This window comes from Lycorma delicatula, chromosome 3 (assembly GCF_047948215.1).
Source record: "Lycorma delicatula isolate Av1 chromosome 3, ASM4794821v1, whole genome shotgun sequence".
NCBI classification, from domain to species: Eukaryota; Metazoa; Arthropoda; class Insecta; order Hemiptera; family Fulgoridae; genus Lycorma; species Lycorma delicatula.
Genome location: NC_134457.1, coordinates 153,653,506 through 153,679,672, shown reverse-complemented (window position 1 = coordinate 153,679,672; position 26,167 = coordinate 153,653,506). Strand labels below are relative to the sequence as shown.

Below are 26,167 nucleotides of genomic sequence, written 5' to 3'. Positions count from 1 at the left end.
ACGAGCTGATTTTACACTTACGGAACCCTTCAGACTCAAAAATCGGAGGAATTATATTATTATGAATTCTGTGGTATTCTTTACGCGTCACTGCACGGATTTTGCAAGCTAGTAGCTGTACTAAGAATTTTTCTAAATAGCATCCATACTAATGATAGACACTGACAATAAAATTTATATTTATATGACCAATGTAAGATACGATTCAAAATCAACAAAGCCGTTAAGCATCGAAAATTGAATTAATAAAGGTGAAGAGCTGTTTCGTACCTTTTTGAATCTCAGACCCACTCTCTTTTTCAAATTCGTCCCTATTTAATTCATAAACTATTGGAATCAATGAATAGTTCGTAACTCCCACTTGGTTCCTTACTTATTTTTCCCCCACTATCTCATCCCTTATATACAAGTGTTGTGTACGTGTTGTTTTAGAGCATTGTTGTCGTTTGTGGGAGTGAATGTTAACGGAACAAAGGCATTGCGAAAATGTTAACACCGAAAGAAACCGGAGAATATATTTCAAACTTATCTAAATCTGTTTCGATTGAAGAAGAAGGAGTTGAGTCTTTGTCACTAAAGGTAAATCATCATATTGCTTTGCAATAATGAATTACTGAACAGTTACCGATCAAATGGTTTTTTTTTAGTTTAATTATTATTAAGAAAAGGACACTTTGCGATAGAGAACTGGTCAATTATAAGAATTCGCCGATTTTCGTTCCAAATGTTAGGTTCTGTAGTGAATTGTGTTAACAAATTTACCACAACCTGATAAGGTGTACATTACAATATGTATATACTGTACAATATAATAAATTATGAACACACAAATTTAACTACAATTTTTTCCTCATCAATTCTTATTTATTAATAAACAAAATGTTTATTTCTATGCAGAAACATTAAACATTTATTTTAATATTTTTAAAATTATTTTTTTTAGTTTAAATTTTTAACGATTTGTTTTAAGATTACGTGAAAATTGTTATTACATATAATTTTATTTGCATTATTTCTGTATGAAAAGTAAAAATGATGAATACAAACTATATAAGCATATTTTCATTAGTAATTTTTTCCCACTTATTTGTAGTTTTTCTTGAATTTGTTTCACTTACCAGCTTCCTCATTAATATGTATTATATTTGTCCAATTTACAAAAACAAAAACTAAATTATTTTATAATTTTAATCTCTGTTTTCAGCTGTATGATGAACTTAAAGATGGTTCAATATCGGTATCTAATTTCCTTAAATGTGATGATGTTCATCCTGTAGGAATGCTTGAAGAAAAAGCAATAAACTGGATATTTGTAGTCGACACACTAAATTTTTGCTTTTGGGCAGCTAAAAATGATTCCTGGTGGGAAATAACACATGAAGGAAACAAATATTCAGGATACTTTGGACTTTGTGCAGCAATTAATAAGGCAATTAAAGTAAGGAAAATATAAATTATTGCAGTTATATTTAGCATTTAAAGTAGTAAACATTTTGTTTTATTCTTCCTTTGGTGTCTGTTAACTTGAATATACAGAATATTAGTTTATATCTTCGACCATTAAATTCATCTATTCAGTGTTATCTGTTATTACTTTCTTGAAATCCTGATTTCTATTTTATAAATTGTATTTAGGAAGTAATTGTAAAAGATTAATTAAAATGCCAGAAATTATTTTCACAGTGATGGCATTGCCATTGCTGTGAAAAATAATTTCTGGAATTCACCAACCATAGTTTCAATGATATTATGTTTATGGCTGCATGTTTAAGATGGCTGAGTAAATATCACATCCTTCAAACAACGAGAAAGGTTAGTCTTTTGATTCCTTTGTGCAAAAAAATAAGGTTCTACTGAGAGCATTGAATGCTAACTAGTTTCTGTTTATGGTGAAGTAGCAAAATGCTGTTACAAATTTTTTAATGAGAAGTGAGATTCATGGTTTAGAAAGTGTGAAAGGCCTTCTGTTATTACTTAAATCATTCAACGAATGGACAAAAAAAGTTGATAGACATTTAATGATCATTGAACTTTTGGAAAAAAATTCAGAAATACAATCAAATGTTTTTTACAAAACAGTTACCAGAAATTGTGCTCATATGATGTTGAAAATACTGTGAGACATTGTTAAAAAGATAAAATTATAACACAAGCATTTGACCTTAACCAAAGAATTTGGTCACTACATCTGGTTACAACTTCTTTTAATGGTACGCTACAGTTACTCTTTACTTCTTTTACTTATTTATTTAATGTTACAAAGTGATTTGGCTCTTAGGTTTTATTTTTCATATTCAGTATGATAAGCCAAGAAGATACTGCATTCAAACTTGAGGCTCTTTATATTTTATTATGGATATTTCTTCTTTTTTTTTATTCTGCTTTGAATTTATAAATAGTAACTTTATCTTAGGTAAATGATTTCAGATATCCTTAATTCTACATTGTGATATTGTATTTCGAAAAAGTAGATTTTTTAGACCAGGATATATTAACATTAATTTAAAAAAAAAAGATAAAATGTATCTATTTATTAAAAAAATGATATATCTGTAATTAATTTCTACACCAGAAATTAATATACCTATAATATCCATAATATATGAGGTTGAGATGATTTCAAAATACTGAAAATTATAAAAAAGCTTAGTTAAAATTATTTTTTTATAACAAAATCATCATCTTAGCTTTTATTAATATATGTATATGCAGTTGCATGCAAATTAATCCAAACACAGGAAGCTTTTTATTTATTTCTATGTTGTGGGTACACTTGGTCACACCCACACTTACGCTGTCTGTATAATGTGAGGTGATTGTTCTTTTGCAATTTCCATGTTACAATTTGTGTTTAGTGAAAGTTTTTTTATTTTTTATTACAAAATCGTATTTTTTATTCTGTATGTCTTGAATATACAATAATGGTGATGGATATATTAATATGGACATATACAGTAATAATAGTGGACATAACTCCAAGAAGTGTTTGAATTGTTTCTCTTTCCGAGCATACCAGTATGACACAACAATCAGCTTTTGAGTGTAGTGTTGGGACTAGGGACAATGAATGCCATTTTAAAACAATTTAAGGAAACTGTTCCATTTCTCCCCAAAGACAAAGCAAATGTGGTTGTAAAAGAAAACCTATTCCAACAAATGATCAGTTATTAATAAGACAAAGTATACTTGATCCAAAATTATTTGCTGTGGACTTAGCAGTCAGTAGAACAGATTTACAATGATAACTGTTAGATGCCAATTTCTTGCAGCTGAATGTAAAGCTTGTCAGCCAGCTTTTAACACGAACAATGTGCAACAAAAAGCTCATGATAACTGAATCAAGAAAGACCGGAAAAATGTTATGTTTTCTTTCGAGTTACATTTTTATCTTCAGTGGCAAAAAGTATGGTTTCATGGTGAAGAAATCAAAAATAAATGTTTAGTTCACATGTTGAAACAATGCCAAATTGTGTACGTGAAGTGATTAAGAATAAAGAGACATTAATTACTGGATATTCACAAATTGTACAGATATGAATTTTTTTCTAAATAAAGTTACTTTTTATTAAATAACATTCAGATTAATTTGCATGCTACTGTGTGTGTATATATATATATATGGGGATATATTACAATAAAATATATCATATTCTTTCATTATAATAATAATAATTTTATAGCCTATTTTTTGTATCTTGAAAACTTGTTCTTATTTTTTGAAGGAGCCACAAGAGGTAATATATTTCAGCTGGGATTGTGCATATACATAATAAACATTTAATTACGACTAAAAATTTATGAGAAGTCAGAAATTATAAGATTAGTTTTTGTTTAATTTTTAAATCAGTTATAAGTTCTTTAAGATTATAATACATGTTGTTTAATAATATGTTAGTAATAAACAGATGAATGTATGTATGTTTTACATTTTAAATGTCACTGTTAATGAGATGATGAGGTGTGTTGAAATAGCTACATAATTAACTACTATTATCTGTTAGTAACTGATAATGTATATTATCTGAAGAGTAATATTTATTGATACCATCAGATTTAGTACAGCAATTAAGTAAATATATATTGACTGATAAATATCAATTAATAAATATTATGATACTACAAATACTAAAAAATATTCTGTAAATATTTATTTACAATTGTAGAAATTTTAATTATATATTTAAAAATTATTTATGTTTAAATTTTGTTTGGTTTGTAATTAAAAAAAAAATAAATAAAAATAGTTTCATGTAAAAATCTTGGGAAATAATATTTTATATATAAAATCTGATAACAGTGTTGTTATACTTTTCTGGCATTGGTTATTTATTCTTATTTAGCGGAAATGTAATGATACATGAAAAAAGGTTTAAAAAAATTAAAAATTGTTATTTTTTACTTTTTTCTGCTCCCCAAACCCCAAAATAATCTCCCAAAAATATTTTAATCTGTGTATGTTTATTATGTTAAATGGAAGAAACTAAAAAAATTGTGCTGACAAATATTCAACAAATTAAAACATACCTAAGATTTCTTTTTTAGTGGTGGGGTGAATTATCATGAAATTCTGATGTAATGTAATTTTTAAAAGTTTTAGAACATTCAGTATGCCTAGGAAAACATATTTAAAAAACCATTAAAAAATATACAATAAATAAAAAGATAACATTTTCGATTGGTGAAAGGGGCAGAATTTGGGGAGCTAATTTTTTTTTTTTTTAATTATAAAATAAGCATGTACACTTACATTTAGCTTAATATAAAGTAGGACTTGTTTGAAAAATTTTGAGAAAATTGATCCAAAGAAACTTCTACCCTACCCTCTGGAGATATTGACCCAAAACATTTACCTATAACTTGCCCCATATACACTAGTCTCTGTCACAAATTTCATCAAAATTGGTTATCCAGTAAAAAGTTATTAAGCTTCAAAGAAAGAAGAAGAAATTAATATGTAACATAAAGTAAGTTTACTATCAAAGTTGAATTTTCCTCTGTTGAGAAGGGAACAGTTAATGTAATAGTATTTATTAAATTAATGTAGTATTAATTTGTTTTACATTATCAGCTGTTGTTCCTCTCTATCATGTTCTACATGTAAAGCAGTGGAGGCACAAAAACACTAATTACTTATTTTAAAAATATGCAGTGCTGAATGTCAACTTAGTGATGAAGGTTTCACTCTTACTCCTTGATAAGCCCTGCATGGGCTGCTTGTTATTATTGATATGAGATAAATTAATGTTGCTATACCATGTTTGGGAGTGACTTATCTGTCTTGTAGACCACCAAAAACTATTTGTTTGTGGTGCCTAACAGACTAATTGAACTGAGAGGTTTCTTATTTAACATATATATTTCTTTTTCACTTCACTTTAAAAAAGGTTTTATCAATGAATCTAGAAATTAAGTGGCCTTGAAATTAACATCATTATTTATTGATTATCAGATCTCTAAGGTAGCATCGAAGGTAACACATAGATATATATTCATTCATTTGAAGAAGTATTCAGTACTTTCTACCTTCCAACATATTATTCAACCAGATTATCTTCTACTGACAATATTCTGTTAAGTTATATACTAATGGTGGAAAAAGTTACTTTTCAATCAGACTAGGATCATGTTTGCTTTTTCTTTATAAATCTTACAGTTTTCTTTTTTAGGGAGGGATAGATATGACTGATTCAAAAGTTTATTCACAGCTGGAATTAAAAGATTTAGAAGAAATATTACAAGGGGATGATTCTTCTGTAAAATTACAACTGATGAAAGAAAGACTTGATAGTTTGCATCAAGTTGGAAATGTTTTGCTAGAAAAATATGAAGGTTTGTAAAATTAAAGTGAACTTGTTATATAGGAAAATTATTTTTATCAATTTAATATTTTAGATCTGAATAAAGGTGGTTCATATTTATATATATATATATATTTGCAATAACATTGTTAAATATTGTTGATTTAGATATTACAACATTAAAACCCACCGGGTTGGGCTAGTGGTGAATGCGGTAATCCCAAATCAGCTGATTTGGAAGTCGAGAGTTGCTGTGTTCAAGTCCTAGTAAAGTTAGTTATTTTTACATGGATTTGAATACTAGATTGTGGATACCGGTGTTCTTTGGTGGTTGGGTTTCAGTTAACCACACATCTCAGGAATGGTCGAGCTGAGACTATACAAGACTACATTTCATTTACACTCATACATATCATCCTCATTCACCCTCTGAAGTATTATTGGAATGGTAATTACCGGAGGCTAAACAGGAAAAAGAAAGAAAGAAGATATTGCAACATTCTAGGAAAGCTATGATCAGACCTACAGCAGAAAATATAAAAACAGAGAGAAAGTGATTATAGTCCATTTTACTATATTCAGATAATGAATGTATGAAATAATAGTGATTAAATGTGCACAAAATAAATAAATAAAATCAGAACAGAATAAAAGAATAATTTTTAAATTGTTGATAAAAATCTATAAACCAGTTACAAAGATTTAAAGTTTAAATTAATATTTGAATCACATTATTTATTTTATATGAATGAGCAGATTTAGTGCATATTCAAAGCCAAGATCCAGTTTCTTCCTAACATTTGAGCAATTATCTGTATAAGTAGATTTTAAAATAGTTATATCATTGAATTTTATTACCATCATGGCTTACAAGGTTGGGTTTTGGAAATCAGTAGCTAGTAAGCACATAAATACAGCATTTCTTTCTCAGAAGAAAAATACTGTAAACCTGTTTTCAGCTTAAAATGTAATTAATTTTATAGGCAGGTTTTTAATGAAATTTATATATTATTATCGTTTTTAACTCGTACATTTACAAACTTATTAAGCCTTTTTATTAAAGAAAAGGAAAAAACATAAATTCAGAGTAGCATGAGTATAATACAAGAGAAGATAATCAGTTTAATATTTCCAAAAAACACTTTCCTAAAGGCAATTTGGAATTATGTGTTACTTGAGAGTGTTGATGTTGTGAGTATAGGCTTCCTTCTTGTACAACATTTGTAGACGACAAATTTATAAATAAGTACAAATTTAGAGTATAAAATTTAGAAACTTTGGGAATATCTCTGCTAAAAAAATATTTGTATACTAGATAAGAAAAATAGTAGAAAAAAAAGTTGCATGGGTCTTATTGTAGACTGTTCAGTAAAATAAGTTTTTTATTCATTTATATAAATAAGTAAATAAGAATTTATATAAGTATGTTATGATCATCACATAGTAAATGAAAAATTGTGTGTATTTTATTCTATTTCTAAACTAGAATGTCACCATTATTTCACTTATATATGTACATACACGTGTGTGTCATTAATATAAAAATAAATTATATTAATTTTAGAAGGAGATGAGATCTATTTTCTGAAATTCCTGGTATATAAGAAAACTAGATCTTAAATTAAGAAAAGAAAAAATGATGTAATTTGTGCTTAATTTGTTTAACAATAATAATAATGAATTTTGATCATTTAAACTTATGTATTAAATTATGTCATTTTAAATTATGCTTCTGGGACCTGCTTTATTCAATTTTCAGATCAAAAATGATAAGAAATCATTAATTTTGTCTCTTAAGTAATGTCCTAAAAATTTCAGTGTGACCACATTTCATCAGGTAAACTGAAATCCAAGTGAAATCATTCACTCACTAGACTGTAACTGCAAACAAAGCATTTTAAAATACAAGTTTAAAGTCTAGTTGAATAAAAGAAGCCCTACTACTGTAATTTGTGGTACCCAAATAAAGTTGGTGGTTTCTTATGTAATTTGAGCTGGAAAGTAGAATTAAACAGGTCTCAGAATTGTAACTCCAGAAGGTTTTAAAACATCCAAAGTAAAACAAACTTTGGTGCCAAAAAACAAGTTTTTTTTTTTAATTTTGTAGTACAGTAGCTTTGTTAAATGACAAATACGGAAGATTTAGTGACAAAACTTGTACAGAATTTAATTTGGAGAAAATTAATTTAAATACAGCCAAAAAAAAAAAATTCAAGATAGGATTTTTATTGAAGTAAAACCGATGATTAATAGACATAAAATCGTATTATTCTGTATTTGGCCTCTCTTAGGTTCCCAGATTTAAATCACTTGGACTGTTATTACTTTTCTGGTTATTTAAAGGAACTTGTTTACGCAGAAAACGTTAATTCCAAAGAAGAATTATTGAACCGAATTTTAAACACATTTGAACATCTTAAGAGCAACCGTGATACTATTAGAAAAGCTTCCCTTGATGTTATTGGTCACACTAGATTTTACATAAACTATCAAGGAGATCATTTTGAACATTGTCTGTAAGGTATGAAATTTAAATTTAAAAAATTAAACAAAATGAAATATAATTATTTTTTTAATATACTGAAAATTAAGTCACTTCAAGGTGTAAGTCATTTCATTTGTTTTTGTTCTGTTTCTTCTTCAGTAAAATTTGATTTTTTAAAACATTTATTTGAGTTTTATTGGACCTCCCACCTTCTGTCTCATCCCATCTGGCCTGCCACAAGGCATTGCCATGTTGTTCAATTTCTGAAACTTTATCTGAGGTCAACTCACTGAACTTCTTAGCAACGTACCACTGCTGCTTCTCAGACGCAATCAAGTCTATCGGTTTCACACCTGCAATCACCAAGACTGCCTCCTGTGAATTAGTATGGTAACCACCTGGTACCATTAGCAATACTAGGTGTTGAGGTCTCAATAATATGTCCCGATAACATTTATATTTTAGCCTATCTGCTCATACAGGTGCCGTGTATAGCATAATAGCATAATAGGATTGACCACATGTCGATTACCAAAGAAGGCATGCAGGCCCTCTCCGTGACGTATTGAAGGTGCGTCTTAAATTGCAGTTTCTCATCAAGAAATACCCTGAGGTACTTTTGAATTTGGACATACTTTATATACTGACCTGCCATTGAAACACTGACTTGCTGTCAAGGCCATTTGGCAGTGAGTCAGCAAGTCCTGATTGGGGTCTTAACTGTAAGACCATGATCATCCTGTATAAAGGCGTATGCAAGGCTATTATGCTATACATGACACCCTGTCTGGTCAGACAGGCTAAAATATAAAAATTATCAGGACATAATATTAAGGGCTCTATGCCTAATACTATTAACAGTAACAGGTGGTTACCGTACTATTTCACAGGAGGCAGTCTTGGTGATTGCAGTCGTGAAATCAATAGACTTGATTGCAGTTATTTAAATTATGGTTTTACCACATTGGATGGAAAGCTACAGTGTGTTGTTTGCTTTAAAGTCCTCTGCAATGGTAGCATGAAGCCATCAAAATTAATTTGACACTTTGAAACTAAACATCCAGATCATTAAAGTAAACCATATTCCTAAATAAGGGTTTTTATAAAATGTTTTGAATATATAAATATCTGTGAATGTGCAATTGATTACAGTTTGAAAAATGTGTTTAAAATGTTAAATTTTTCCTTCATTTTTCACCATTTAACATGTTTTTTCAGCTGTGAAATAAGATAGTTAATCTTAAGCATTTCAAAGAAATGATAACGCTAATATTTAAGTAATTCAGTTTGATTACTTAATTGATCCTTATTAACCATTTATTTCAGATCATCAATAATCCTTAAAGCAGATTATTTTTTATTATTACATACTTACTGATCATTAAAATAGAGAGTGCTTATAAATCATTCAATGCATTTTAGTTAAATAGAAAATTAACAAAGCAATGTACTTATGCATATTTTATTGTTGAATAAGGCATTCTAAACAGTTTTGTTTATAACACTTATTAACTTCAAACAAGTTCAAGTAAGAGCTTTTGTGGCATCTGAAATGTCTGGATGATATTCATTTTCAAGCCATGCATTACAAAGAATATCTGGAATTATTCCATTTATTACACTTTTGATTTTTCTTTTGAAGTTCATTGTTGTTGTAAACCTTTGTTGCGTACAACCTTTGATAAACCCTCAAAGAAATAAATTGGGTAGTGTAATGTCAGGGGATCAAGGTGGCCAGGGAATTGATGCATCACAGCCAATCCAGAGAGAAAATTATTCATGTAGGTAGTCCCTAACATGTAAATTTCAGTGTGATGGTGCACCATCTTGTTGAAAGTAGACATTGGGTTGCTGATGTTCAATTTGTGGTATTGCAGAGTCCTGTAACATGTCTAGAAACTGTTATATGTCATAGTACTGTAACTAGCGCAAGGAACCATCGGCTTGGCAAAGAATGGTCCATTTACTTCACTAGTCAACCCATACCAAATGGTATTTTTCAGACTATCATGTTGTGTTTGTCAAGTAGCATGAAGGTTTTCGCTACCCAAAATCCAACAATTATAACAGTTAAATAAAAGATGTATTAAATACTTGTTAAATAATTTTCTAACAATAATTTTTTTATAATATAAGATTTTTATTTGTTTGTTGGTTTAGGTTCTTTTGTAAATTGTATCAAAAATTCAAAGAATTCTGCTCAGTCTTTATTAAATACTGTTGTCTCTGAATTCAGTTGTTTTAGAGACGAATCTATTTATAAAGGAAAGAAAGGTAAATCATTATGTTTGCCAAATTTTCAGTAAATTAAGCTTAAAGTACTATGTATACAGTATAAAATATTCATAGTTTATATATTTAAAATTATTATAATCAATTCTTTTCTTATTGTTTTTGTTTTACATTTATAGTAATATTAATACTGTTTGAAGAAATAGTGTGTGATTAAATAAAATTATTTACTTTTAAATATGTTGAAAGTGTATACTTAAGATATTTTCTACATTTATCTTAAGTATTACCAACATAAATAATTACCTCATTGATTTCTTATGATATCCATTTTAAAGTATTTAGGAAACTATTAATGGCAAAACAGAATATTTAATTTGTTTAGTTCAATCAGTTATTTTTTTTTATTCTGACAGATTTATTGTGAAATTGAAGGTTTACTGTGCTGTATTTAAAATGTTTATTTTCTTTCTATAAAGTAATTATGAAAATTTACTCTGATTTTTTTGTAATATTTGTTTGTGTTCTTCATATCTGTAATTGAATCTACATCTAGATAGTACAATTTAATATATTGTATTGTTCATTTCAGTTTACTTTATTTAGTCCTGGGATATTATATACCTATATGTTATATGAACCTGTGTAAATCATATGCATATTCAATCACAGGCACAAAGAACACATCTAAGGAAAACACAGTAACAGTCAACTTTTGTAACTCACCTTATAAAAACACAATTCTCACATAAATATAATATCATCAGCATACAGATTTTTACAAATACACTGAATTTGATTTGTATCATTTAAATAAACAAGTTTAACTCTAATAAAGTGTTGATGTCATGTAAAAGATTTTAACTCATAATAAAGAGGTTAACAATAATAAGAGGTTTTAACTTAATAACTAAGAGATTTAACTAATCACCTCTAAATGCACACTTGTCAAAATCATCTGCAACACCATTGATGTTGAATAAAGGTTTATACGGATCTTTTGGAATCATCTGCAGTAAAACATTCTGAAGTGTAAACAACTGAGCCAACAAAAACATTTCCTTATGCAGGTTTCTTGCTTAAAAAGGAACTATTGTATTTAATGGAACTATAAAAAAAAATCAACAGATTAGTCAGTTAGTTAGTAGAAATCATTTATTAAAATTAAATGTACGATATTCAAACAAATTTTAAACAGTGTAAAAATAATGTACATTTCATATATATATGCTTTCACCAATTTCAGAATATTTATGACCATGTTCAGCAAAAGAAAATTAACCCAGTTTCATTCTGATTTTATGACAATATATTTTCTTTATTTAATCTCTACAACAAATGGCAATATTGTGCTCTTCCAACTGCTATTTTCATTCTATCAATGTCACTGGCTTTCTGCAAACTTGATTCTGTACATTGTTGTATCATTTTTGTTGATTCATGCTAACCGTTTAATGCTCTGAATAAACTATTTCCTTATATTCGCATCAGTTGCAAAGCCCAAGATTAAACAATTGATACTACCTTTCACTCATACTTATTCCATATGGCGTAGTTAACTTTATCATTATCAAAATTGTTTATTTTGACCCAGTTTTCTGTTAAGCCATTCATGTAGTAAATAAGTAATTTTTTTTATTCTGATTGGTATATATTACATTATATAGAACAATCTCAGGAATGTTACCAATTATTTATAAGACAAAAATTGATATGATTAAAGTCCATTTTAATTAATGATTTAAAATATAAATGCATAAAGTTATTAAATATAAAAGATAGCTACAAATTAATTCACAATTCAAAAGGTATTATTGAACTACATGATGTTAATCATGCACTTGTTGGATAGGATACAGAAAATATGTGTATTTCTTTAAAAAAAATTAAGTTTGTTTAAAATTCATCACCAAATTAATGATTCTGTAAAACAAAATTTATTAATTGCACCTTAAATAATTTAATGTGAGATTGTATGTTTTAATTTTTCTGCAGTGGTTTTTAGAACTTTTTAATAATAAATTTGTACTTTTTAAGCCTACACCACTTACCAATAACATACATTTCTTTCATATACAGTAATGTTTAGATGCTATCTTGGACATGTAGTTGTCTGATAGTATCAGAAATTATTATTATATAAGAAATCAGAAAACACATTTTAAGAAAAAAAGCAGCTTGAAAAATCTTTTGTCTGTAATGATCTTATTTTTTTTTATAATACTGAAATCTGTTTTGTGTACTGAATAAATTGTAGTATAATTATACTTTTGTAACTTATGTTATTGACTAGCACTTTGAAAACAGTTGATTTTAATTACATCAAACTTGTACGAAATTTAACTTAATGAGATATATATAATTGTAACACTGGCCATTTCTTTTTACAGTGATCTCTGTCTTAGCCAAATTAAATTATACTGGGTCATGGTCTGATAAACAGAAAAGACAGTTAATGGTAGCTTACTATGACTATTGAAAATAAGGATTTAGTTACATTTGAAGTATAAAACCACTTTATAACAATAAATTAAGCGAACATTACAAAATTGGATAAATGGTAAATCCTGTAAAAGCTGTGTGAATAAATGAAAAAAGTTATCAGCACATATCAAAATGAGTTTTAAGATTTCACTCTTAAAAAATCAATACTGTAGTGTACATGAACGTCTTATCTTAATTACAAAAATAAGAAAGAAAATACAATTCACTTTTTTGCTAATGTCAGTTAATTAAACATTTTTTTTAATCTTAATTTTGAGTAAATAAAATGTGTGTATTCAATTTTTATATAAATGCATTTTATATTGATGCACAATTAAATACAAACATGTTACTGTAAACTGTACACTATACATTTAAAAAGTTTAAAACTCTCTTACCTGTTAGAAAAAGTCTGTTATTTTCTAATTTATGTTATTCTTACATTTCTCTGTTGTATAATACCATATCTTTTCAGATTCAAAACATCAACTAGAGTTGAAGTTGGTTCAACATTTTGAAGGGCTATTTCTAGAGCATCTTTCCCTTCTATGAGAAATTTTTTTTCTTAATCATCATTGGATTCATCCTTCTTTCATTATCCTCTGTATTATTCATTACTGCTGCAATAATTTCATCACTATCCATTTCTTTCTCTACATTTTCATCTCCATTTAACCATTTTATTATCACTTGTTCCTCAGCAGCTTCACATCCTGGTATTTATCTCACTAATGGTAGAATTCATTTTCTACAGGGCTGGGCAGAGTATTATCTGTGACAACCGCTAGCCAAAACTTTTATCACGATTTTTGCAGTGTAATGTCAGAGATTACATTCTATATATGACTGCTATCATGTAAATAATATTCTTGATTTTTTTTTCTTGTTATGATAATATTACTGCCATCAATATATTCCAAAATTGTAGTAAAACAAATTTTATTTTTGTAGCTTTTTCATTAATGCAATAACACCTTGATCTACGAGTTGTATTATCAATGTAACATTTGGCAGCAGGAACATGGCTTTAATTTCATCGAGCTTGAGGGTCTCACTGACTCACTTGATGGATGACTTGGAACATTTAATGGAAGATCTTTTCTGAAAGATATTTTGGTGTGAAAAATGTTTTCACTTTTGAAATGAACTTAGTATCAAACCAGCCTTTAAATAAAAAGGGATCCATCTAAGCATATTTCTGAGGGTTGTAGATAAATAAATGGGTAGAGATGACCCATTTTTTATTTTTAAAAGCACTAGGCTTAAGATTTTCCTTAATTTAAGATCTTCCTAAACATATTTTCAAGAGTTTGGTTTAGTATAGCTGGTATATTGGGCTGACCCTGCGGCGTTTTTGAATGCCTGTAATGCATGCCTGGAGGAAGGTGGAGGCGACTTGGTACTCCCTGCCTCTTATTGTGCACTGTCAATAATAGATACAACTGCCAAGATTTTGGAAAGATTGATACTTCACTGACTGTCCTGCGTGGTTGAAGAAACAGGTGGAATCCATGACCGACAATACGGTTTCAGAAGGGGCAGACCTGCATTGGATGCAGTGTCTACAGTGTGTATAATGGCATAAAGGATTATGGCAGCTTACCGGAAGCCATCCAAAGGTAAGATGTGCGTGCCTGAGACTTTGGATGTAAGAAATGCGTTTAACTGCATTAAACACACTCCGATCATTAGTGCACTGAGAACTTTCGGTGTTCCTCAAAATCTTGTGAGGATCATTTGTGCTGATTTAAAAGAAAGAAGGATAATATATGAGTTTCATAATGGAGTGCTGGAATGGGAATTGAATAGGGGTGTTCCCCAAGAGTTGATTCTCGAGCCGACCTCTATAATATAAAATATGATGGGGTGTTCTGTGTTTCCCTTCCTACCGATGTGACAGTTGTCGGTTATGCCGACGACATTGCGTGGGTCGTATAGACAGATACTTGGAGGGAGGCATCCGAGAAGGTAAAGGCTTCCTTTTCCACAGTGAGCTCCGGGATGGAGGATGTTGATCTGTCCATAGTGCCAGAAAAGACCGAAATTGTGGCGATTTCTACGGCAAAAAGAAGACCAGCATTGGCGGTCAAGATTCAGAGAAGGGAAAATACTGTCAAAACCTGCCATTAAACATCTAGGGATCTGGTTTGACACTCATCTGAGGTTTGTTAGGTGTGCCCTTGAAGCAACTGAAAAGGTGGAGAAGGTAATGTGATACATAGCTGGGACTCTGCCAAACTGTAGAGGACCAGGTCAACAACAGAGGAAACTATTAATAGGAGTGGCCCACACCACGCTCTTATATGGTGCTGAAGTCTGGGCAGATGTTGTTGTATATGGAAGATATAAGGGAGCATTGGAGTCCTTTCATATGAAATGCTGTCTAAGGGTGGCGGCTGGTTACAGGACCGTATCCCAGGAGGCAGTCGAAGTGATAGCTGGGTTGCTCCCAGTTGACCTAGAGATAACTAAACAGAGGTTACGATAACGCGGACCACTGATTGCTGCCGAAAAAACGAATCAATTTGGATACTATAAGAAGTTGATAGGGCTGTAGCAGGAGAGATGGATCCACAGTGTAAAAGGCAGGTGGACATATAGATTGATTGGGGACGATGATGGATGGGTCCTGATAACCCGTGGCTCGATGGATCTCAATTTAACACAGCTTCTGTTGGGCCATGGGTGCTTTAGAGCCTATTTGTTTAGATTTGGGCTTGATTATATGGAGGTTGGCTCCCCAACCTTGTGGGGGTCGACTGGATGCAATGAAGCTTTGGTCACTCCGCTGGCACAGGTCCGTAGGTAATTTCCCCTCCTTTGAAGCTTAGACTGTGGACGTCCTGGTAAGTTGTGTGTAAGTATGTGGTAAGTACCTGAGATTGTGTATAATGTGTTGGCTGTGTTTGTGAGTGGTGTATATATGTACTGCAATTTGTTTGACTGTTGTGTGCATTATGTGTTTGCTTGTGAGGGCCAACTGTGAGTGTATGTGTAATTGTGCTTTGCTGTGTCTTTGTGTTGAGTGTGTGAGCGAGTGTTTCGTCCTTCCTGATGTAATTCTGCATAAGCAGTTTGCAGGAGGGATGGAAGTTTAATCAGTAGTGCGCAGGAACACTCTCACACCTAATAATATCTTGCGGAACCTATTAGCGAGCCCGACATTGCCTAGGCACCTGTAAATGGGATTCCTTCACCTCTGTAAAAAAAAAAGAAAGTATAGCCGGTATATTGTTCTTTATGAAAAGTTCAGCTGTCTCGTAGGTAGTCTTCTTACCTAATAATTTTGTACATCAAGCCATTTTCATACAGTAACATATTAAATAACATTAATTAACTCATTAAAAAATTAACTGTACTATAATTAAATTCTTTTCTTTTCTCTGTAATCTTTAACTTGCAATCCTATATATTACAATAACAAAGTATAAGTTGCTTATAATAATTCCTTATTTTTTTTATCAGCCAAGTTTCTCTAATATGAGCATGTTTTGATGCATGTTGTTTTGCTTTGTTCAACAGCAAAATAAATCCTTCAGTTTTTTATGGATGATAAAACATTTACAATAACAGAAAATTTTATATATATATATTGTATTCAAATAAGTAATATTTTTTCCACTGTGTTAATAAATTTATTATTAAATGAAATATAAAACACCAACACCAAGATAAGTTAAACTTATCTTAATAATTTCCAATATGGTTTTGCAGTAACTTGCATCTTCAGTTGCTATTAAATTCTATATTTATTGCATTAAAACTTATCCTTTTATGATTTGTCATATTTTTTCTGGAGCAACATTTTGTATCACTAAATATAGTTTTTTTGTTTTATGAAATGATGGGCATCGACTGATTTGGTCATTTGGCCCTATGAGAAATGGAAATTCATAGCATATGAAAAGTATCATACCTGACCAGGATTTGAACCCAAGACCTCCAGATGTTATAGTATGTTTATAATAATTTAAAATTTAACTATAGAAAATTTATATTTATTAATTTAAAGTAAAAACTGCATTTGAATAGACAAATGTAGGTAATGTGAATAATTTTTTTGCCTTGAGATTTTTTAATTATATTTTATTAAAATGTAATTACAATGGATTTTTGTGTAATCTTTTGTGTGTTTAATAAATATTAAAATAAGATACACTGCCTATTGTACAGTAATAACAAGACCATTGGATATAATTTTTATTTATTCTGTTATGAATTAAAGTTTAATAATTTTAAACTTTCTAAACTACATTTTTTCATTTGAAAAATCACCAGCACCATTTAAAAATTAATCAAATCCAGAGTACACAATTGTGTTATTTCTACGTTACTGCTATTTACTTCTTGTTTACTAAGACTGATATAAGTGTAAACTAATTTTTCCAATAATAATTTAGTGTAAAAGTAAATTTGCAACCAGCAAAACTATTAACTACAGAAGGAATAAGTGTATTTATTACTTTATTACTGTTTAACATATTATTTTGTAAGTCAAATTAATACTATTATTTTTATTTCAATTTTACAGTGTCGTTTTATAAAAGAGCACAGATTTTAGTATCAGATATTTGGGGTTTTTGTCAAGGAAAAGGCTTAGGAGAATTTCATGATATCGATACAATAACAATGTTTGCTGATTACAGGTAATTACCTTCATTATATTAGTTTTTAATAACATCAGCAGCTGAAGTCAATTTCAATAACTTTGATGAAAGAAATTCATCCAACACTTATTAATAATCTACAGGAAGTGATTTATTGAATGTAGCTGTGGCTTTTATATTTTTTGTAAATTGACTTCCTCTTGTTCTCTAGGATTTGCTTTCACAGTTGTTAAAGATTTTGTGAAATTATCAGATTATAACAAAAATGTCGTGATTCATTAGAATATGTAGTAGCAATTTTTCTTTAAATTACCATTTGAAATATTAATTAATTCATATCACAGCCCTAAACATTAAATAAAAGTCTGTCTTTTTTATTTTACAATATGATTAAGTCAACCTGTTATTGAATGATAATAAATACAATATCTTTATGTAGTGCAAAGGTGAGTTTATAAAGAGTTCAATGTTGTTTTAATTACTCTTTATAATTTCTTGTGTTACTAGAAGTGTTTAAAATGAAAGAATATACATACTTTTGTAAAAAGATGAACAATCAAATTATAACAAGATTATACATTAAAAAGGTGGCAACTGATACAGTTATTTACATAATAGTTGAAATTTTATTAAAACTGAAATTACTTAATTGTGTTTTAAAAGAAGGAAAAATATAAGGGTTCAAAGTGAGAAATATTATTCTGGGCATCACAAAAGCTAATTTTCTTGACTTTGAACTATTGTTATCTTTTCCCTGTGTAATTATTATTTAAATCTATGATATTTATACCTAAAATGTTTCTAATTTTTTTATAGTTTCTAATTTCAGAGGTTTGAACTGATAGAATAAACCCTTAAACCAAAACTTTTTTTGTCGAGTGATCATTTTCGTCTGAATGATGATAGTAGCATCTCATCTTTTGTCATATTTTCATTTACATACTGCAAATCTTGAGAATCAGGTTAAAAAAAACTATATACATTAGTTTAAAATGTTACATATGATCACTTACATATGGTCACTTTTTTCCACTTTAGATCTAAATCATTAAGTTATTGTCACAGAATAATTTAAATTTAAAAATTCTTTAACAGACATCACTTTAAACTGTGGGCAGCCTTGAAAAATAGTAAAACAATATAAACTGTAAGCCAGTAAATGGAAATAAACATAAATGAACCAATGAATGCTTTCAATTCAATTTTATTTATTATTGTTAATAGTTACAATTTGGCTATGATGGACTGTGTTTCAAATCTGTAATAATATTTCAGTTAATAACAATATTTCATTGTTATTGTCAATAACAATATCTCAAATTTCTACTTTTTTCTGTTAATCCAATAGCCTTTTCCTTTAATATTATATTACTTTACCTCCAAGTTTGCGTTTTTTTACTTTATCTCATTTGCAATTACTTTTTCCATTGTGTATTTATGTCACTGGAATTGCAGGTCTTATTCTAAATTATCAACTGAAAACTGTAATGAACGTAGCTGGGTTCTCAGAGGCCCAAGTACAGAAAGTCTAAATGAGACTAATATATTTGACCATTCATAAACAATTATGCATACATAACACTTATTTTAACAGATTTGAAGAACAGTGCTATCAAATAATGAGTTGTTAATTGTTTAACTTTTTATTTATTTAAAAAATTAAGCACTTGCTTATCATTACAGTAAGATCAACAGGATCGGAACAGGTATTATTTAGAAGGTCTTACCAAACTGAAGTAATAATAATAGGCTTTTCAAAATAAAGATAACTTGGTCTTGCATGGATAAATTAATATGTTTTATAAAATTAAAATAACTTAAATATACTATTTTAGTAAGTTACTTGCCATTATATAGAAACATAAAACCACTTTAGAATAATAATTTAAAGTAATAAAACAAAGACTAAAATTTAACAAAATTTAGTCCAAATTTTCGTGATATCAGGAAAATAAATTATTTAACAATAAATATATTGATTAACCTTGACCTTTGAAGAGTTCTTTCTTGATTTCATTTCGACAAGATATCAACGATTTTACCAACATTAATCTATTGTGCCCTTTCATTTTCTATTGACAGTAGAGTCACCAATTTACCAGAGTCACCATTTTAGGCATGTCTGAGGTGAATTATGATCAGTTTTAATTTAGAAAATGATGTTTCGGCTTTAGCCATTTTAACATTAACAAAGTACATACAGCAAGCAAGCAGTACATACTTCAGGATAGCTAAAAGTCAAAGAACTATGTTCAATCTACAGTAGATTAGCAAGCTGTTGCACATCAATCATGTTTGTAATCTCAGATCTGAAGGAACTTCTAACTGATGTTTGTGATCTAACAAAGATGTGTCATCAGAAAATGTTTCTACAAATTTTTGAGCTTCTTTTTCCAGTTGATCATCAGTAGAAGAAGCCAAAAAGAAGGGTTGAATTACCCTACATGTGTCTGCTAGTGACTTCGTGCCCTTAAACCGATTGTCAAGTTGTGAGCATATAGTATCAATCATAGAATAATATATTGTCACCTTAAAACTTGATTTTCAGTCTGTGAATGTTTGATTTTCACAAAGCTTGTCAACGTGACTTTTCACCTTAGTGACTCATGCTTGAACACTGACTGGATATTCCCTGTTTTGAGCAGATTTTGGCTGCATCTTCAACTAATAAATCAATCCTTGAAGGTCATTTATCTCTTAAAGAGCATTATCCAAAAGGTCATAAGCGTTATTTATATCTAGAGATTCTACTTGTAGTGATTTTGAAGCAGTATTTATTTTTAAAATTTTACCCTAAAAGCAGTAAAAGAAACCTGAAGGATTCTAGTGCTCTCTTCATGCCAGTATCTTTATTTCTTTCATTCAAATTTTTGCTGATCAATATTTTCCTCAGAAAAGTTTATTAATCCAAAAGTTTATTTTTAGACTTATATTCTACATTATACTGTCACATTATTGTCAGTCCCAACTTCCTGTCACTGAACTTGCATAAATTCCTTAACACCATGCTGATTCTATAGTTTTACTTTCTGAAATAGCACAGTGCTAAAATCTTTATGATTTAGCTAAAAACTTAAGTTTTAATTATAAGTTTTAACTAAAACGTAAGTTTTAATTACGTTACATTTTAGACTATTGTCTAGTCTAAATTTTCTCTCAAATTAGTTTATATTTGGTTTTGGATTATTTATGGTAGTAAGTGGCTAGCTAAGGGAACAGTTCAACAATTTATTAGTTTCATTGAAAAAGTGTAAATTGTGATTTGGAACTATAAATTTAATTAAAGTGGTAAGTCTTAACAGTCAATATATAAATTATGATTTTGGAGTTTTTCTGATTTAACATAATTTATGAAAACATAATCAATTTGAAACTAATATGATACATAACAAATTACAAAATAATTAGTTAATAATTTCAAAAATGTGAAATCATCAGAGTTAATAAGTATGTGCGTGTTATTAAAAAAAAAGATATTTTTTTGATATAACACAAATGGTTTGTGTTATACAAGACTTGTATACAAGCCATTCTATGTTGTTTTTAAATTTTCTGCTGATGTGTTGTAATATTACCAATCAGCAATTTGTTATATTTTAATTAATATATTGTGAATTTTAAAAATGTATTACATTTTATTTTTATTTTTTTCAGAGTTCCTCAAGTACTGGTACATTTTGGTGTATTAAAATACAGTCCTGAACTATATAAATTATTAAAATCAGGTATTATGTTTTATAGTCATTAAGATTAAGTTAATCAGATTCTGTTTATTTTCTCTAAAAATTGTTAAGTTAAAAATAGATTGTTTATCAGCTATAGAAATTATTTTATTCTTAGAATAAATAGGTTTTCTCTGTACACATATTAACTTATTCACCTTAGTTGGTTTAAAATACCATAACCAATAATATTAAGGAATAAGTACTATGATGTATTATTTGTTTAAATCATTATTGTTTTGATGATATTAAATTTCTTCCAATCTTTTAAGCAGAATTTAGGCAGAACTATTTTTGTTTATCTATATGAAAATACTTTAACAAACCTTATTATTCAACATTAAAGTAACATTAACATTAACAAATACCATCATCATCAACACTAACACAGGTCTCACAGAAGTATTTGTTACTAATAAACTGGCATTTTTATTGGGATTTCACAAAAAATTGGGATTTGTATACTTTTCAGTAATGAAAAATTTGACCTGTGATGTTCTACAAGCACACTTGGTATAGTTAGAGAAAACAGTAATTACATTAAGAATCTTGTATAAATGTAACCTCTAGATTGATTGAATGTTGAAAAATCATTATTAGTCTATTTTCTGTATCACAGAACCTGAGTTCAAAAATCCAGTTAAAGATTTGGCTGCTTTTTTTTTAATTGGCTTTGAAATCTAAAGTTTTTTTTTGTGTAATGACACTGCCTGAGATCTCATTGGCTTTAGGCTAAGGAGATAGTTATACTCATAGTATATTAAGACAGTATATACTCATGGTTTGTAGCTATGTAGTCTGGTGACATACTCCCATGCAGAATATTGGTCCAGAAGATACTTTCAAATTGATAGTAAGTTTTATTATTCATGAGCTTGTGAATGTTAAGTTAATTCACTAACAGTTGTTAAATAATAATTCAAAAGTTTACCAACTTTTGAATTCATTTTGGAAAAAACTATTTGATTTTAATTTTATTATCGTTTTACAGAAGTTCTTTTGGAAAGTGGTTGTGAAGAAGAATTAGAGATCAGAGGTTGTTCAATAGAAGCAGTTGAAAGAGTGAAAAATAGAGTTCTTCAGTTATTAGAAAAAAGTAAATCAGAATCAAATAATATACTTTGTAATTCAATACTTATTGATAACTATTTATGGGAATACAGACGACATAAAACAGATGAATTGGAACACATACCATACCATAAAGTTGTTTCCATTTATTATTAGATTTCATATCAAAATAAGTAATTAAAAGTAGTAAAAATAAGTAATTTTATAATTACTTGACATTGTATTGTGATTCAATTTCATGTATTTAAACTTACTGTATTTACAGTTTTCTACATTTTGTTCCTTGTTCCTTGTTTTAAGTTTTAAAATGCATTATTTAAATTTTTTATGAAATTTTATTTATTTAGATGATACTGATCTTATGAATATTCAGACTAAAAAAATAGAATTTGAATCATATATAAAACCACAAAATGACTTATCATCATTTCGACTAATTGAAGTAGACAACCGAATAATTATCCCATTCTCAACACAAATTCGAATAATTGTGTCATCATCTGACGTATATTTATCTATTCTTTAAGTAATTATATTTTTTTCTTTTTTTTGTTTCCTGTTATTTTAGATATTTTGTGTGCTTTTCTTTTTGAGACTGTTGTTGGTGCTTAATTTTTTGTTGTCTCATTATAAAAGTTTAATTATGCTTCCATTTATTCTTTTTATTTTTTTTTTATTTATACCTGACAAAATTATTTTTTTACCTGATCCTCAGAACATTTATAATAATATGGAATGAGAGATGATGAGTTATAAAAAATTACAAACTACACATTGAAATTATAATACATAAATATCAATGAATATGATAAAAAAATTTGATAAAAAATTTTATTATTGTAGAACTTTTTTCCTTGAAATATTATTTTTATTAAAAAAAAAAGCAAACCTATGTACAAGTTTTATTACCAATTCTACTCGTTGATAACATGTACTCTAATGTTTATTCGTTCTGAAATCTTTAGGATGATAATTATAGGGGACAGTTATAGTGATCTATGATTTTTGACCTAAAAATCAAATAAATTAAGTCCCAGAACTGCACCTCCAGTAGGTTTTGAGAAATGTGGGGTGTTATGTACAAGTTTTATTACCAAGTTCTGGAATTTCATGACCAATTCTACTCGTTAAAATAATGGAAAAAGTTCATAACATGTACTCCAATGCTTATTCGTACTGAAATCTTTAGGATGATAATTATAGGGGACAGTTATAGTGATCTATGATATTTGACCTAAAAATCAAATAAATTAAGTCCCAGAACTGCACCTCCAGTAGGTTTTGAGAAATTTGGGGTGAAAACCAATAAATTGGTTTTAAACCAATAAAAACCCTGTTTTTGTGTTTGACATACAAATAAACTTGTTAAATGAGTATTATTATTGTATATTACAGTATATTATTGTATTTGTCAGAAAAGTACTTTTTTATTGTAAACAAAAACCAAATTCTTTTTTGGTGATGTGAAAAATTTATAAAAATACAATTTACTGTAAAAATTGCTGTTAAAAAAATTGTAAATTACAATTACACTACAATTAATTATTATAAAACAAAAATTACTTAGATAGTAAACTTTAAACCCTGGGCTGATATATCATCACCAAAATATTCTGCTAAAATCCCGATGGTGACAATACATCGTCACCATTAACTAGGTCAAAAATACCAGGCGACAATATATCATCGCTGAGGTATTTCTGTTTTAAAACTGATTATTTTTATATTTTTGTTAAAGTAGTATATGTTCTTTGTATTCAATATTATTCTTAATATATTACAAAATAAAATTGTTACAAAATACTGTGTTACTCTTAAATAAAAAGTGCTGTAAAAATATAAATATGTATACAGTATGGAGCAAACATTTTTTTTAATCATTGCATAAAATTAAAAAAAATTTTTACTTAGCGTTATAATTTTTTTTTGTACATTATAAAAACTATGTTTGGAATGAAATAAAAGCAGTTTCCCACAGATAAATTCTTTCTTGTTTTTTAGAAAAAAAAATTTCAAAATTATGTTTTATTTTTACATTTTATATTTATTTCTTATTTTTAAACTTTTAAAATGACTTGTTAAATGTAGAAAATTTTATTTTTGACACCTCAACTATAACAATACTTATAAGTATTGATGATTACTTATAAGTATATAAGTTTATTTAGGTATTTTATATATACTTTTATAAGATGAGAAATTAATTTTTTACCAATACCCTACAGTTTCGATGGTTAAACCACTGGCATTTTTAAGGATACATCTTGAAAAACGTTTTGGTAAAATATTTTAATCATTGAAATTTTGGCCTGGGGTTAAAGGGTTAAAGAAAAATTGGAGCAGCTGCTTGAAGATGGTCCTCTAGCGCTGAGATGCAAAGTATATTTTCAGCATGATGGGTTGATCGTGCTGTGAAAGAAGTGCGCCTCCCCACTTCTCTTGCGCCATTTCCACTCACTTAAATCATCATTTTCCTGAGAAATGGAACAGTTATGGAGCTCCATATTTCTGGCCACCAAGATCGCCTGATCTAATTTCTTTAGATTTTTGAGTCTGGGGATGGATGAAAAATATTATATACAAAACAAAAATATATTCTCATGAGAAATTAATTGTCCACATTATGAATGCGGCTGAGCACCTTAAGAACAGCCCTAAAGAACTAAAAAGACCATGCTAAGAAATGTGTTGAAAATGGTGGGCTCGTTTTTTAACATTTATTATAAACTGATACATAGAACACACTTTGGACTAGTGTACTGTTTCTAAATAAAATTCAAATTTTTCTAACTTTTTTTTTGTTTTATTCAATTTAACTTGCACCATTCTGTTTAGAATTAAATTCTCTACAATTTTTGTTTAAAATTCTTATGTGTTTTTTGCTCATTTAACAAAATTATATGCCTATAAGTCATAAGAAAAATATTCTATGATTCGTTAAACTAATAAAATTACCAGAAATTCAGTTCTGTGCTAAGATACTATGCCTATATTTATCATAAAATGTATGTAAAGAAAATATGTCAAATTCCAGTATTTTGCCCAAGTATTAAAAAAAAATTAGTATTTACTATTTACTTGTATGCTAAAAGTTGAACTTAATATTTCACTTTAATAAGATAGGCAAAAAAAGTATATAATTCATTTTTAGGGAAGGAGGTCTAAAAAATAGATTAAAAATCTGATTTAGATTCTAAATATAAGTTAAAAATCAACAATTTTTTTTTAATTATTCCCTTTCTGATAGAAGCTCATCATAAATTATAACAATAATTTATTTTTAAATCATTTTGATAGGTTTGAAGAGTGTAAAATGTTAATAGAAATCATATTTTTATAGTTGGGTTGTGGTAAAGGCCACCCTGGTAATAATTATTTATCATTTAGAAAAAATTAATAAAAAGAATCAAGTTATAACAGAAAAAAATTGTGTTAGAACAGAAAACATAAAAGAAATTTATAATTATTTTCAAAAAATGTCAATTGTATTTCAAATGATGATCAAGCTGAAAGAAAAATTCCACAATTAATAATTTCATGAAGATCAGTTCCATTTAAACATTCCTCTCATCTGAATTTTTCAAAATAGCATCAATTCCCATGAGCACACACACACACATCTCACCATACCATATTTTATGATTAAGCAAAATAGACAACAGCATGCATACAGAATTGCACTCTAGAATTTTTCCAATTTTCGATTTGAGTGACCTGAAAATGTTAAAGGCAAAAAAATCAGATATGCAAAATTATAAAACTCATATG

General features: G+C 28.4%; 1 protein-coding gene across 3 annotated transcripts; it reads left to right on the top strand.

Annotated features, from left to right (window-relative positions):
• The first annotated feature begins 432 nt into the window (after window positions 1-432).
• LOC142322119 (queuosine 5'-phosphate N-glycosylase/hydrolase-like) lies at window positions 433-24,242 on the top strand. Of its 3 annotated transcripts, none has more exons than XM_075360824.1 (7): window positions 433-579; window positions 1,205-1,438; window positions 5,667-5,829; window positions 10,444-10,557; window positions 17,531-17,645; window positions 21,261-21,331; window positions 22,320-24,242. In XM_075360824.1, the coding sequence occupies exons 1-7, from the start codon at window positions 487-489 to the stop codon at window positions 22,553-22,555; spliced, it is 1,026 nt and encodes a 341-aa protein (XP_075216939.1). In that variant the 5' UTR covers window positions 433-486; the 3' UTR covers window positions 22,556-24,242. The 3 variants fall into 3 exon arrangements, with proteins under 3 accessions (XP_075216939.1, XP_075216940.1, XP_075216941.1); XM_075360826.1 differs by having other exon boundaries at window positions 455-579; window positions 1,278-1,438; XM_075360825.1 differs by lacking the exon at window positions 10,444-10,557.
• Window positions 24,243-26,167: the final 1,925 nt, after the last annotated feature.